This window comes from Ambystoma mexicanum, chromosome 7q (assembly GCF_040938575.1).
Source record: "Ambystoma mexicanum isolate Mex_15411 chromosome 7q, UKY_AmexF1_1, whole genome shotgun sequence".
Classification (NCBI taxonomy): Eukaryota; Metazoa; Chordata; class Amphibia; order Caudata; family Ambystomatidae; genus Ambystoma; species Ambystoma mexicanum.
Window position 1 is genome coordinate 567,686,025 of NC_090941.1, and position 12,744 is coordinate 567,698,768.

Sequence of the window (12,744 nt, forward strand, 5' to 3'; positions counted from 1 at the left end):
CATTGCATAGTTAGCTGCCTTCATTTAAAATCGTATTTGGGTGTGCTTTAAAATCGAATTTCGGGTGTGCTTTAAAATCGACTTTTATGTGAATCCCAAATTCAGAAACAGTAGGCACATTAAAATGTGTAAAAAACAAATAGATTCCCCAGTCCCGCTATGGAACAGGTACAGGCGTAGTGCAATGGGTTACAGGGTCGTGCATTTTTTTTAAGTAGGAACAGCAGCGGCATGAATCGCTGCTGTCCCACTTCCATTACTGTGTCTCAAACACAGATAGAAATATTTATTTGTTTATTTTTGCACATTTCACAAAGGCAGGCCTGATAGAGACCAGTCATGGTGAAATGCAATCCAAGCATCCATGTGGATGCAGGGTGTGTCATCCAAGCTCCCAACAGTAATCATCATTTAAAGTCGAATTTGGGTGTGCTTTAAAATCGAATTTGGGATGTGCGTTTAAAATCGAATTTGAGATGTGCTTTTAAAATCAAATTTGGGTGCTTTTAACACTACCTGTGCACCATCTGCATGCATTGTTTGCTGCCTTCATTTAAAATCGCATTTGGGTGTGCCTTAAAGACGAATTTGGGGTGTGCTTTTAAAATCGAATTTGGGTGATTTTAGCATTACCTGTGCACCATCTGCATTGCATTGTTTGCTGCCTCCATTTATTTAAATCAATTTTATGTGTGTAAAGTTTTTAATCTCTGTGCCAATCTTCCAATGTAATTCTATTCCGTCTGGTTTTCACGAATTCTCTCTGTCTCAATCTACTAGGCCTCCTAGTGAGTTTAGCCAGAACTGTGCAGTGCTGCTACTCCTCCCTCATTCCTTGGCGAACCCCTCTGCCCTCCTATGGCTCGCTCCATCTCTCCTATATTCTCTAACTGCAACACTATCACCTATCCCCATCTCTCTCCAAGTCTGGCAGGAAAAAGCACAAAAAAGACATCCTGAGGGCAAACCCTGTACTTCCCATTGCAGACACCTATGTCAGTGTTTCCTCTTGAGAGGTTTTCACTGATATCCTTTTCTCTGTCCCCTCTCCTGATCTTTGGACTCCCCATCTCATCTCCACTCTCACCCTCCACACACTCCTCTATTAACGAAGGCACCAAGTGGGACGTCCTCTTGGCTGGTTTCACATCCTCTTGTTGCTTCATTAATGTCTATCACACTGGCAGCATTCTGGTTCAGGGTCCACAACCCAATCTCCTTCTCTTTGACTGCATCTTGCCTTCTCTCATTAACTTCCTTCCTTTGCCTGCATCTCCCCCTTCTCTCTCTCTCTCTCCATCCCCTAAATGGTGTACCACACCCCTGTACCTCACCTCAGAAAACCTTCAAAAGCGCTGACCACCTGGCAACTTAAGCCAACAAACACTCCTCAGAGCATCTGTCTCCTTCTTGAAGACATTGACCTCGACATTCTCGCTCTCATAGAGAATTGGTTCAATGCCAGCTCAGTCACTGCCTTTGTGACTCTCTCCTCCCTGATGGCTTCAAGATCATCTCCAAGCCTCAACCTCACCGCACTGGTGGGGGTGTTGCCTTAATCTTCCCCGAGTGGGTTCCTGCTTCCATCTTACCTACCCAGACCTATTCCTCTTTTAATAGCCTGGTTTGCAAGTTGGTAACCTCCCCCACCTCCACACTGAACATTGCTGCCATCTACCGGCCTCCAGGCGCCACCACCCTATTCCTCTCTGAATGGGCTGACTTCTGCTCTTCTTTACTTTCATCCACCTCTAACCTTCTCCTCCTGGGTGATTTCAACATTCAACTGGACTCCCCTGGCTCTGCATCCACTCTATTCACTGACCTCTGCTCCCTGCTTTCCCTTTCCATTCTCCCTTCTGGGCCAACCCATACAGCTGGACACACTCTGGATGCCCTCATATACTCTGACCTCTCTCTCTCCCACCCCTATTAGTCACCCCTCTCTCATGGTCAGACCACTCTCTCCTTCCTATCATCTGGATCCCACTGGCCCCCTGACCCCCCCCACAAAAGTCCCACCATCCTTGTTCACTAACATCCGCCCGATGAAACAAGTGACTGCGGCTGCCTTCGCCTCCACCTTCACTCCCCCCCAGACCCCTACTTCTGACTCTGCCTCTGACTCTGCCCTCAGCAACCTCCATCTTTCCATCACCAACACCCTTGACATTCTTGCCCCAGTCATGAGGATCCATCTGAAACCTGCCTCAAAGCGTAGCACTTGGTATGACACCGAACTTGAAGCCCTGAAACAAAAGTTTCTCGATGACACAGGAAAGCTCTTTGGAAAACTACTTCTCACTCGGATCAAGGTGGAGCTCGATTACAGTGAGATTCTTAACACATGCACAGGCCAGTTTTAAATCAAGCGTGAGCACAATCGATCCGTTACTAAATCTCTGATTATTAGCATGTAACTATTTTACCCTTAAAAAGTCTCCTCTCTTCTTTTGGGTTGATGACCAAAAATAGCATTCAACTCTGTGGATACGAAGTTCCTGTGGGTGGCATTGAGGAAAGAAGGTGTGGTTGAGGGCTATGTTGACATTTTAAAAGCACTCTGATGAGCCGAAAACAACCAGGTTAAGATATGGTCAATATGGAGAGCACACGGATCAGCTGAAAAGTTGTGGTTGCGCTTACACAGGGGGTGCATTCTGGTGCCCAGTTTAGCATTTATCTGGACAAGCTTCTTGTAGTACATAAGCAGGAAGTGCCGAGGGTGGAAGAATGGGACGCTGCAGTCCTTATGTTCCCAGACAATGCTATTAAATTGGACCAAAATGAGAAGGCAATGCATAAACTTGGAGGGGGATTTTGTGACTGTAAAATGAAAAAAGCAGATAGCTAATGAAAAGAAAACTAAGTTGATGGTGTTGGGGAATAGAGGAAAACGCAGGGACACCTTTTGACGTGAAAGTAAAACAACTCATGGTAGTTTTGATTACTTGAGTATCTGCTTTAATAATAAACTAGAGTGGGATACTCACTTGGTCATTAGCAGTAATAAAATAAGACGCAGGCTGCTGGGTATTATATAATATTAATATGTTTGGTAGTAATGCTTCGGCGCTGGCACTCGAGGCCTACCAGAGAAAGGTGGTATCTGCGGCTAGATGGAGCACAGGGTTCAGCGTGTGTTTACCAACTTCTTTTTTAAAGTGGTCATTTTGATCGTTCATTTCAGCAAGTTTTTATTGTTATGGGGGACTTCCCCCAAAACCCAGCCCCTCACTATCCCACGCCCTTACCTCCCCCTCTCCCTACCCCTTACTCCCTGCAGTGTCACTACTGAATGGAAGGTGCAGGAAGTTAGGGAGCAGTCAAGAATCAATTTGTGGTTGGTACTGAAAGGAAAGGTATTAGGATACTTGATCGCAGGGCAAATTGACCTTTTCAATTTGACCAAATATTTTTGATTGTTTTTGGGGGGAATTTCAGTCAAATTAAATCAAATATATATGTGGGATGGGGTAATGGAATATGTTAAGGTGGGGGGAATTGAAGGGGGAGGGAGTTTTCGAACAAAAAAACGACCCAAAACAATTCAGTCAAATTGGAAAAGGTCCATTTGTTTCGGTCAAACAGACCGAAACCTAATGAAATGCTTGCAGTAGCCATGAAGTGGTGAAGTATAATTGTTTTGAAAGAGAAATAGACTGGAGCAGAGTCTTCCTTTTCCAGGAACGTCTTACTCCTTGACATGAACTCATCCATGTAATGTGAGGTCTTAAAAGAGAAAGATGGAAGAAGGTGTAATGCACAGAAAGTACAAGTCTACTCGGTAAAGGTGTTTATATTGTTTTCGAACCGGTGCAGCAGGTTTTGCTGTAAGAAAATTCAGATTTATTTGTAAAACAACTCATCTGCCTATAATATTGTACCTGTTCTTCGTCAAATAGAACACCACGCTGCTTGTTTATCCTTTTCATTAGGTCGCCCCCGTCACAGTATTCCATCACAATAAATAGTTTGTTCTTCTCTGAAAAAAAAAACATTGTACCTGTAGGTGGAGAAGGAAAGCTGGCATTGCATATGACAGTTTTTATTTTTTTTATTTTTAATGTTTTTATTTTTATTTTAAAATCAAACAAACACATTACAACTGTTTCAAAACATAGAAAGCATCATATTCCAGCACATTTTCATCAAAACTCCCCAACTCCCCCCTGCCCCCTTAAACTAGAGCCGGTTCTCACATGTCGTTTACGGGAGCATCATTGGGTAGCACAATACTTAGGCAGTCATCATCCGGGTCCTGTTTCGTTGTCACCCTGGTGAGGGTTTACCAACGAGGTCACCAGTTGCCGCCAGGCCAGCAAGGGCCCTACTTCCTCCTCGCCCCCCCTGGTGACCGCTTCAAACCAGACTACAGATTCAGCTTCCGCCCACCTCAAGAGGTCCGTCCACCATAACTCCACCCTAGGTCTGTGGGCCGCCTTCCAGCCCATGGCAATCCTACGTTTGGCCAAAACATAAGCCAGGTCCTTCATCTTGCTTATGTGTTTCAAATGCCGGGGTCTAGGAAAAAGCCCAAGCATGCATGCCCAGGCCGATTCCACATCCAGCACCACCCCCCCACCAGCCAGTTTCGTCTTGACCTCGTCCCAAAATCTATGCACCTCCGGGCAAGCCCAAAACATGTGTAGCAGTCCCGCATTCACCTCTCCACATCTGGGGCATTGCTGCGTAGCTGGTCTCCCAAACTTTGCAATCTTCCCGGGGGTTAAAGGCATGGTCTAGTAAACATTTTTATTGTCCCTACGGGTCGGCCCTGTTTTTTTAAGCCTAAGTGGCTCGATTTTAGAAAACTTTCCTATGGACCTTACCCGAGTTTTCATCCATTAAACGCACGCGAAAACAAGCACCAGGGAGCCGCCATTTTCTGATAATCCTATCTTTTCCCCCATCACCCTGGCTGACCTGCTTTTGCGGCACTAAATCAATTCCCCCGCCCCTGAGCCTGTCATCAGCAGACTCGTACCGGCCATTTCCCAACGCCAAAGCACGTCTCGTGTCAACATTCGCTGCGCTTCAGCTAATGACGTGTCGCCATGGAAATGGCAGGACGCCTCTTTGCTCAATAAGTATAAACAGACCGTTTCACAAGACACAGCAGCAGATTTTCGATTCCATTCCTCTCTCTGTGTTACTTTGAGTATTCCGTGACTCGTTTCAGTGCTCTGGTCAGCTACCTTCGCCGCTTGTAGCCCGTGTGAAGACCTGTACCATCTCGGTAAATTATTTTACTCTGTTTACCACACAATGGCTACAATAATGCCCTACATGTACGAGCCAGAGTATACCGAGGAGGAACTACTGGAAAGGGAAGCACGCGAAAACGATGGGGATTCGGACGGCAGTTGGCAGGACGAATCAACAGATGAAGAGCCTGGGCCTAGTCGAATGGACGGCGTCTCCACCTGGTGCACATGCAATCGGTGCGAGCTAATGCCAACTGAGGACGAGAACTGCTGCTGCCGAGAAAACTCGGGATGCCTGGCCTACATTTCGGAAGGCGAGCCACGACCGCAATGCATCACCGAGCTGCCAGACTTCAGGGCAGCCTGCCTCACACGGGCCGTGTTGAGAATAATGATGGTGCTTATGCACGAACTTCGCGCAACTGTTCGTCCTCGTAATCCGAGTAACGAGTAAGTATACTCTGCTTGTCATGCCACTCCTATTTCAAGATCTTCTACTGTATCCAAAATTGCATCTACATATCATTGTAACGCATGTAAGTCGTTCAATAGTGTGCATTGTCTAGATAGCATTTGTCCGTGCAGAATGCCATTAGTTACAAGAAATGTCATTGACAACAAACGTTTATTAAACTTATCTTGGTCATTTAAAAACAGTTTGTTTCATTCCTTTTCACAGGTGGTACAGGCTGGTGGCCTATCGTTCCTTTACATGGTGGCTCCACGGGAGGCTTGGACACCGCGTTCGAAGAGTGATACCCGCCTGTGCCGTTCGTGCCATTAGAGAAACGTTCCCGAGTGACAGCGGATTTTCTCTGGCTGTGCTGCAACCTGACTTGTATAATCTTTAAAGTCTTGTATTTTTGTGTCATGAAAATAAGATACAAAATAAAACACCACATATATTTTAACAACGTTTGTTTCGATTTTTTAAATGAATCAAGTGTGTCTCCATTTAAGGATGGACGTCAGACATCTGTGCTCCGAAAGGGTGAAGGTCTGGTCGCTGTGAAGCAGGGTGGTCACTATCTATCTAAGCTAACATAACATATTCTCGATAATGCATGCACTAAATAACACTTGTTCAAAGTCTTTCAGTAGGTTATGTCTCTAAAAAAGTCACACATATATCTATACTAACAATTACCATTGGATTATACAGGCCTTAGGGTCTTGACCACTATAATACACCGGTTGAAGTGTGGGTCTGTGCTCACAAGAATAATCCGGTATGTGGCATTTGTTACTGATAAGCAACGATATACTATCATTGATATAAAGGCGATATACTATATATTGATATAAAGGCGGTTCGCGCCGGTGGATGCGCGCTGGCATGGGGGGCTGTCAGGGGCGCGAAAGGCCAAGGTGCCAAACTACATGTACACTTCAAAAGGTGTCCCACGCCAAGGGGCCATTGTTCACATGGTCTCCTCAGACCCCGTGTCTCCAGGCAGGCCTCCCCTGAGGCTGGCCGCCCCCCTGCAATCCACATAAGTGTGTCTCCATTCAGCAGTCTTCCTGTGCCTTATCTGCACGCCCCAGGCCCATCCATCCCACCCCCCTGTATCAAAGGCGGTTCGCGCCAGTGGATGCGCGCTGGCATGGGGGGCTGTCAGGGGTGCGAAAGGCCAAGGTGCCAAACTACATGTACACTTCAAAAGGTGTCCCACGCCAAGGGGCTATTGTTCACATGGTCTCCTCAGACCCCATGTCTCCAGGCAGGCCTCCCCTGAGGCAGGCCGCCCCCCTGCAATCCACATAAATGTGTCTCCATTCAGCAGTCTTCCTGTGCCTTATCTGCACGCCCCAGGCCCATCCATCCCACCCCCCTGTATCAAAGGCAGTTCGCGCCGGTGGATGCGCGCTGGCATGGGGGGCTGTCAGGGGCGCGAAAGGCCAAGCTGCCAAACTACATGTACACTTCAAAAGGTGCCCCACGCCAAGGGGCCATTGTTCACATGGTCTCCTCAGACCCCATGTCTCCAGGCAGGCCTCCCCTGAGGCAGGCCGCCCCCCTGCAAGCCACATAAGTGTGTCTCCATTCAGCAGTCTTCCTGTGCCTTATCTGCACGCCCCAGGCCCATCCATCCCACCCCCCTGCATCAAAGGCGGTTCGCGCCGATGGATGCGCGCTGCCATGGGGGGCTGTCAGGGGCGCGAAAGGCCAAGGTGCCAAACTACAGGTACACTTCAAAAGGTGTCCCACGCCAAGGGGCCATTGTTCACATGGTCTCCTCAGACCCTGTGTCTCCAGGCAGGCCTCCCCTGAGGCAGGCCGCCCCCCTGCAATCCACATAAGTGTGTCTCCATTCAGCAGTCTTCCTGTGCCTTATCTGCACGCCCCAGGCCCATCCATCCCACCCCCCTGTATCAAAGGCAGCTCGCGCTGGGGGATGCGCGCTGGCATGGGGGGCTGTCAGGGGTGCGAAAGGCCAAGGTGCCAAACTACATGTACACTTCAAAAGGTGTCCCACGCCAAGGGGCCATTGTTCACATGGTCTCCTCAGACCCCGTGTCTCCAGGCAGGCCTCCCCTGAGGCAGGCCGCCCCCCTGCAATCCACATAAGTGTGTCTCCATTCAGCAGTCTTCCTGTGCCTTATCTGCACGCCCCAGGCCCATCCATCCCACCCCCCTGTATCAAAGGCGGTTCGCGCCGGTGGATGCGCGCTGGCATGGGGGGCTGTCAGGGGCGCGAAAGGCCAAGGTGCCAAACTACATGTACACTTCAAAAGGTGTCCCACGCCAAGGGACCATCGGTCACATGGCCTCCTCAGACCCCGTGTCTCCAGCCAGGCCTCCCCTTGAAGCAGGCCGCCCCCCTAATACCACGACATACATACGTCATTCATTCACAAACACACCCCAGTTTCCAATACTTTAAAAACCACTCGATATGTCTCATGAGAACATCTTTGTGCTTTGCAAGTCAACTCCTGAACGTGCTACCTGGGAACCACTGAGATCTATGCTAATCTGCTCGTCGTCGTGCTATCCGTGAACTTCTGTGACCGCTTCGAGCATACCCATCAGTGCGCTACCTGTGGCCATCCACCTTTTCTCCCGCAACATACTGCTCTGCTTGCTGAATCCAACTATTTGTTGGTCAAGGTAAGGCCATGTATCCTGGTCATATTTCGCAGATTTTTTAATTTCTATCTATTTGCGAGTAGAGTACCCAATAGTGCTATGTTCATTGGTCTCATTGCTATTGACTTGAATTTCCATTGCTATGCTAACAATAGATCTATTTATTTTCATCTGTGTCAATTGTCATCGAATTGCATCCTTTGGGGGTCCAGTCTATGATGTAAGCATGTTTCCTTCTCGTGCAATACAGAACATCCAAGGGATGAGTCACATGTTCAGTTTTTAGTCACATCATTTATACATTTCTGCAACTTATGCAAATACTACGCCGCACATAATGAACTGGTATAGTTCCTGCGACCAAAACAAACCTTGCATTGATCATTGTATGATTCATTTACTTTTGTATCAAATCTTTATTCTTGAAGATTGTATAATAATGTTGATATTTACTTTTCAGATTTATCAACAATGCCTGCCTGTTCGATTAGCGGTTGCCCTTCGAAGACCCATGCGAAATCTGAAGGCACTACAATGCATGTATTCCCGAAAACTGTTGATCGAATAAGAGAATGGGTCAGACATTGCGGATATCCACTGGATGAGCTGGAAAGTAGAGTCCAACAAGTCTTACAGGACAAGAGGGGTGATCGATACCGCATCTGCAGCCGGCACTTTTCCTTGGACATGTACACAACATCTTGGGTAACAAAGAAGAATAAACGGCGAACGACACGGAAATTGCTCGAAAACGCTATTCCCACTCTATTCGTCCACATTCCGCCACCGGTGAGGCAAGTGTCCGGATTTAGATTTAGGCCTTGCGGTAGTGTGTAGGTATCCGAACGGATTAATTGATATTGTAGGTGTTCTATCCCTTGTAATAATTTCGATATTGATATGATTGTACAGTTTTTTGAATAATGACATTTACCAATATATTCTTTTTTTTCGATTTCATAACCCACAAACGCAATGTATATATATGGGAACAGGGAACTGTGCTGTATTGAGCATTTTACAAGTATTCTGTCGCCTTACATGGCTATTTCTAATATTGGCATTTCATTATCAATCATTAATTTATCTTTACAACTTCTTGACTATCCCTTGAATCTGAAGCAAGAACATTCTACATCCTTGACGTGGTCGCAGTTATCAACCACTTCTAGCGCGTATCAGGTAATCTTACTAGGCTAATCCGCTACAGACCTGTTTTATGCATGTCAAGTAATATTTTTATTTTATCGTGTAATCATTTTACCGAATGTTTGGTTAGTGCTTTCCAATTGATATACACCTTAGTTATCGTCCACTGGTGTTTGTTTTCGGTTATAATTAGTGTTATCCATACTAATGCAAGTACTGTCTTTCAGGGAGATGCTGAAGTGTCCGCTACATCTACAACATTTCTAGATGTTCTTCAACAGCAGGAGGTATGGATACTGACAGCTCCATCGAGCGTCATCATCAGAGCTGGAATTCTTGTTGTTTGATTGTTCTACACAATGTTTCATTTGTGGTTAGCCGTTGATATGTACCTGTGCTGTCGACCCCAGGTGTGTGTTATGTTTTCACTATTGTAATCCTCACTAATGCAAGTACTATGTTTTAGGTAGTTGATGGAGCGTCAACCCCTGCACTTGATGCAGAGCCTGACATTCAAGTAATTCCAGGGGAAGTGGAAGCGGGACCATGCGTATACGAATCGGCGCAACAGCTTTCGGAAGTGCGCACTACATTTGCAACATCCATAGATATTCTTCAGCAGCACAAGGTATGGATAATGCCAGCTCCATCATGCGTGATCATATAACGTGATTCCATTTGCTATACTTTCTTCCCTATTAACGCAAGTGCTGTGTTTCAGGGAGACGACGAAGCTTCCACTACAATCACAACATCCAATTTAGATGATGCAGATGTAAATAAATCGGAGAAATAAGTCGATGAAATGTGATCATATTTAGATTTTCCTTGATTCTTTTGGACAATGCATCATTTGCGGTTATCTCTTTATATGTACCTGTGCGTTCGACCCCAAGTGTGTGTTATGTTTCCAATATTGAAAACCATACTAATCCAAGTACTGTGTTTCAGGGAGACGACGGAGCTTCCAACACAATCACAACATCTCATTTAGATGATGCAGATGTAAAGGAATCGTTGAAATAAGTCGATGAAATGTGATCATATTTGGATTTTCCTTGATTCTTTTGGACAATGCATCATTTGTGGTTATCTCTTTACATGTACCTGTGCCGTCGACCCCAAGTGTGTGTTGTGTTTCCAATATTGAAAAGCATACTAATGCAAGTACTGTGTTTCAGGGAGATGCGGATGCCTCCTCTCCAATACAACCATTCATGGCAGTCCATGCAGAGCCAGAGGTATGGATACTGACAGTTCCATCGAAATAGATCATCACTGGTCGAATACTTGTCGTTTGATTGTTGCACACAATGTTTAAATCGTGTTTGGCTATTGAGATGTACCTGTGTGGTCGTCCTCACGTGTGTTTTATGCTAACAATATTTTGATACATAGTAATGAAAGTACTATGTTTCAGGGAGACGATGGAGCCTCATTCCGTGGTGTCTATGCGGATACAGAAAATATAGTCGTTGCAGCGCAAGAGGAAGGGTGGACATGCGGAAACGAATCGGAGCTACAGCGTGCAGATGTTGAAGGTCGAGTCAAAAAAGTTTCAAAGAAAAAAAACAAAAAAAGGTTAGTTACAAACAGTTCATAACTTTAAAAAAAATGTTTGTGCTGGGGACTATTGTATGTTATTTTCCAGTCAATTCTACTGCACTCCATCTTGTGTTTAAACTGAACATCCCTTTTCCAATCTCTCCTCCAGTTACCCGTGGGTGTCAGAACTATACACACACAGGCAGTGAAGTGAATGAGAGATGTGGCTTGCCAGACCGTGTACACTATGGAGGAACTATTAATTGAGGAGAGGCTTGTTCAGGCTCGAGATGCTCATGTCCAATGGCCAGAACATGAATTAACTGTGTTTGGAGACTACAGCAAAGTTGCATTGGACCATAGCTACAGTGCGACCGCACCACCACAAGAAGATGTTATTGAATGTATTGAAGATAGCTCTGAAGTAGTTGCAGATCAATTTACACAATCTACACCCGCCAAAAATTTGCCACCAAAAAACCTGTCGACATTGTTGTGTTCTCCCATCAATGTTGAAGTAATAGATGTCGAAATGACAGAGAATGAACCAGCCGCAGCATCCATAGACGCATCAGAACTTGATATCAGCGATATTACTTTCCAATGTGTTGAAATCTCGACAACGTCACAGGCCGAAACAACGTTGACGCAGGATGACAGTCTAATGAAAGAGAGCAAATACATTGTATTCGACAGTTGTTTGATGGAAATTATAAGTATGCTGAAATGTGTGCATTCCATTAGAGGGAAAGTATGTGGGAAGCCATTGATTAATGTGACTCGTCAAATAAAAGGCAGTAACGTCAAAATAAATGCCGCCTGTAGATTAAATCATAGGTTCTCATGGTCTGCACAACCGATGCTGGGGAAACTGCCAGCAGGTAATCTACTGTGTGCAGCTGCATCACTTTTTAGTGGCTCCAGTTTTAGAAAGTTAGAGGCTTTCTTTCAGTTTGTGGGACTCCATTTCATTTCTAAAGCGCTGTACTACATATACCAACGTGATTATCTGTTTCCGGTCATTAGTGATGCTTGGAAAATTGAACAATTGTCTCTAGCAAGTACATTCGAAGGCAAACGATTCAGGCTAGCCGGCGATGGACAGTGCGACAGCCCTGGATTTTCTGCCAAGTACTGCACCTACCACTTTCAGGACATGGATAGTAAGAAAATTGTGAGTTCGGTGGTCGTGCAGGTAACACAATGTACATCGTCAGTGGCCATGGAGATACTAGGATTTATAAAATCAGTGGAATATCTACAATCAAGGGGAATGCACATCGACCTCATAGCCACAGATAGACACGTTTCAATTGCCAAGACAATGAGAGAGCAGTTCCCACATATTAAACATCAATTTGACATATGGCATCTTGCTAAATCAATCAATAAGAAAATCTCGGCTGCAGGGAAAAAAAAAGGTTTAGAAAGTATTTTGCAGTGGTCACATTCTATCACCAACCATCTTTGGTGGAGCTCAAAAACCTGTGAGGGGTCAGTGGAAATACTACTTGAAAAATGGCGGTCACTGATGCACCACTGTACCAAAGTTCACCGCTGGACAGCAAATGAACATTTCCACCAATGTGAACATGGCCCTTTGTCCCCAGAGGAGGCACGGAAGAAGAAGTGGTTGATTCCATCTTCACCGACACACAAAGCCATTGAGAAGATTGTTTTCGACAAAATTCTATCAAGAGATTTGAGAGGACTGACAGAATTCTGTCACACAGGAGATTTGGAGGTGTTCCA

General features: G+C 45.7%; 1 protein-coding gene across 3 annotated transcripts in view; it reads right to left on the reverse strand.

Annotated features, from left to right (window-relative positions):
• The window catches only part of NEK5 (NIMA related kinase 5), a 1,893,692-nt gene that overhangs the window by 1,537,920 nt on the left and 343,028 nt on the right, over nt 1–12,744 (reverse strand). For all 3 annotated transcript variants that reach the window (XM_069639859.1, XM_069639857.1, XM_069639858.1), the window contains one exon: nt 3,888–3,985. In XM_069639859.1, coding sequence (XP_069495960.1) covers nt 3,888–3,985 — 98 coding nt within the window. The remainder of the gene's footprint in view (nt 1–3,887; nt 3,986–12,744) is intronic.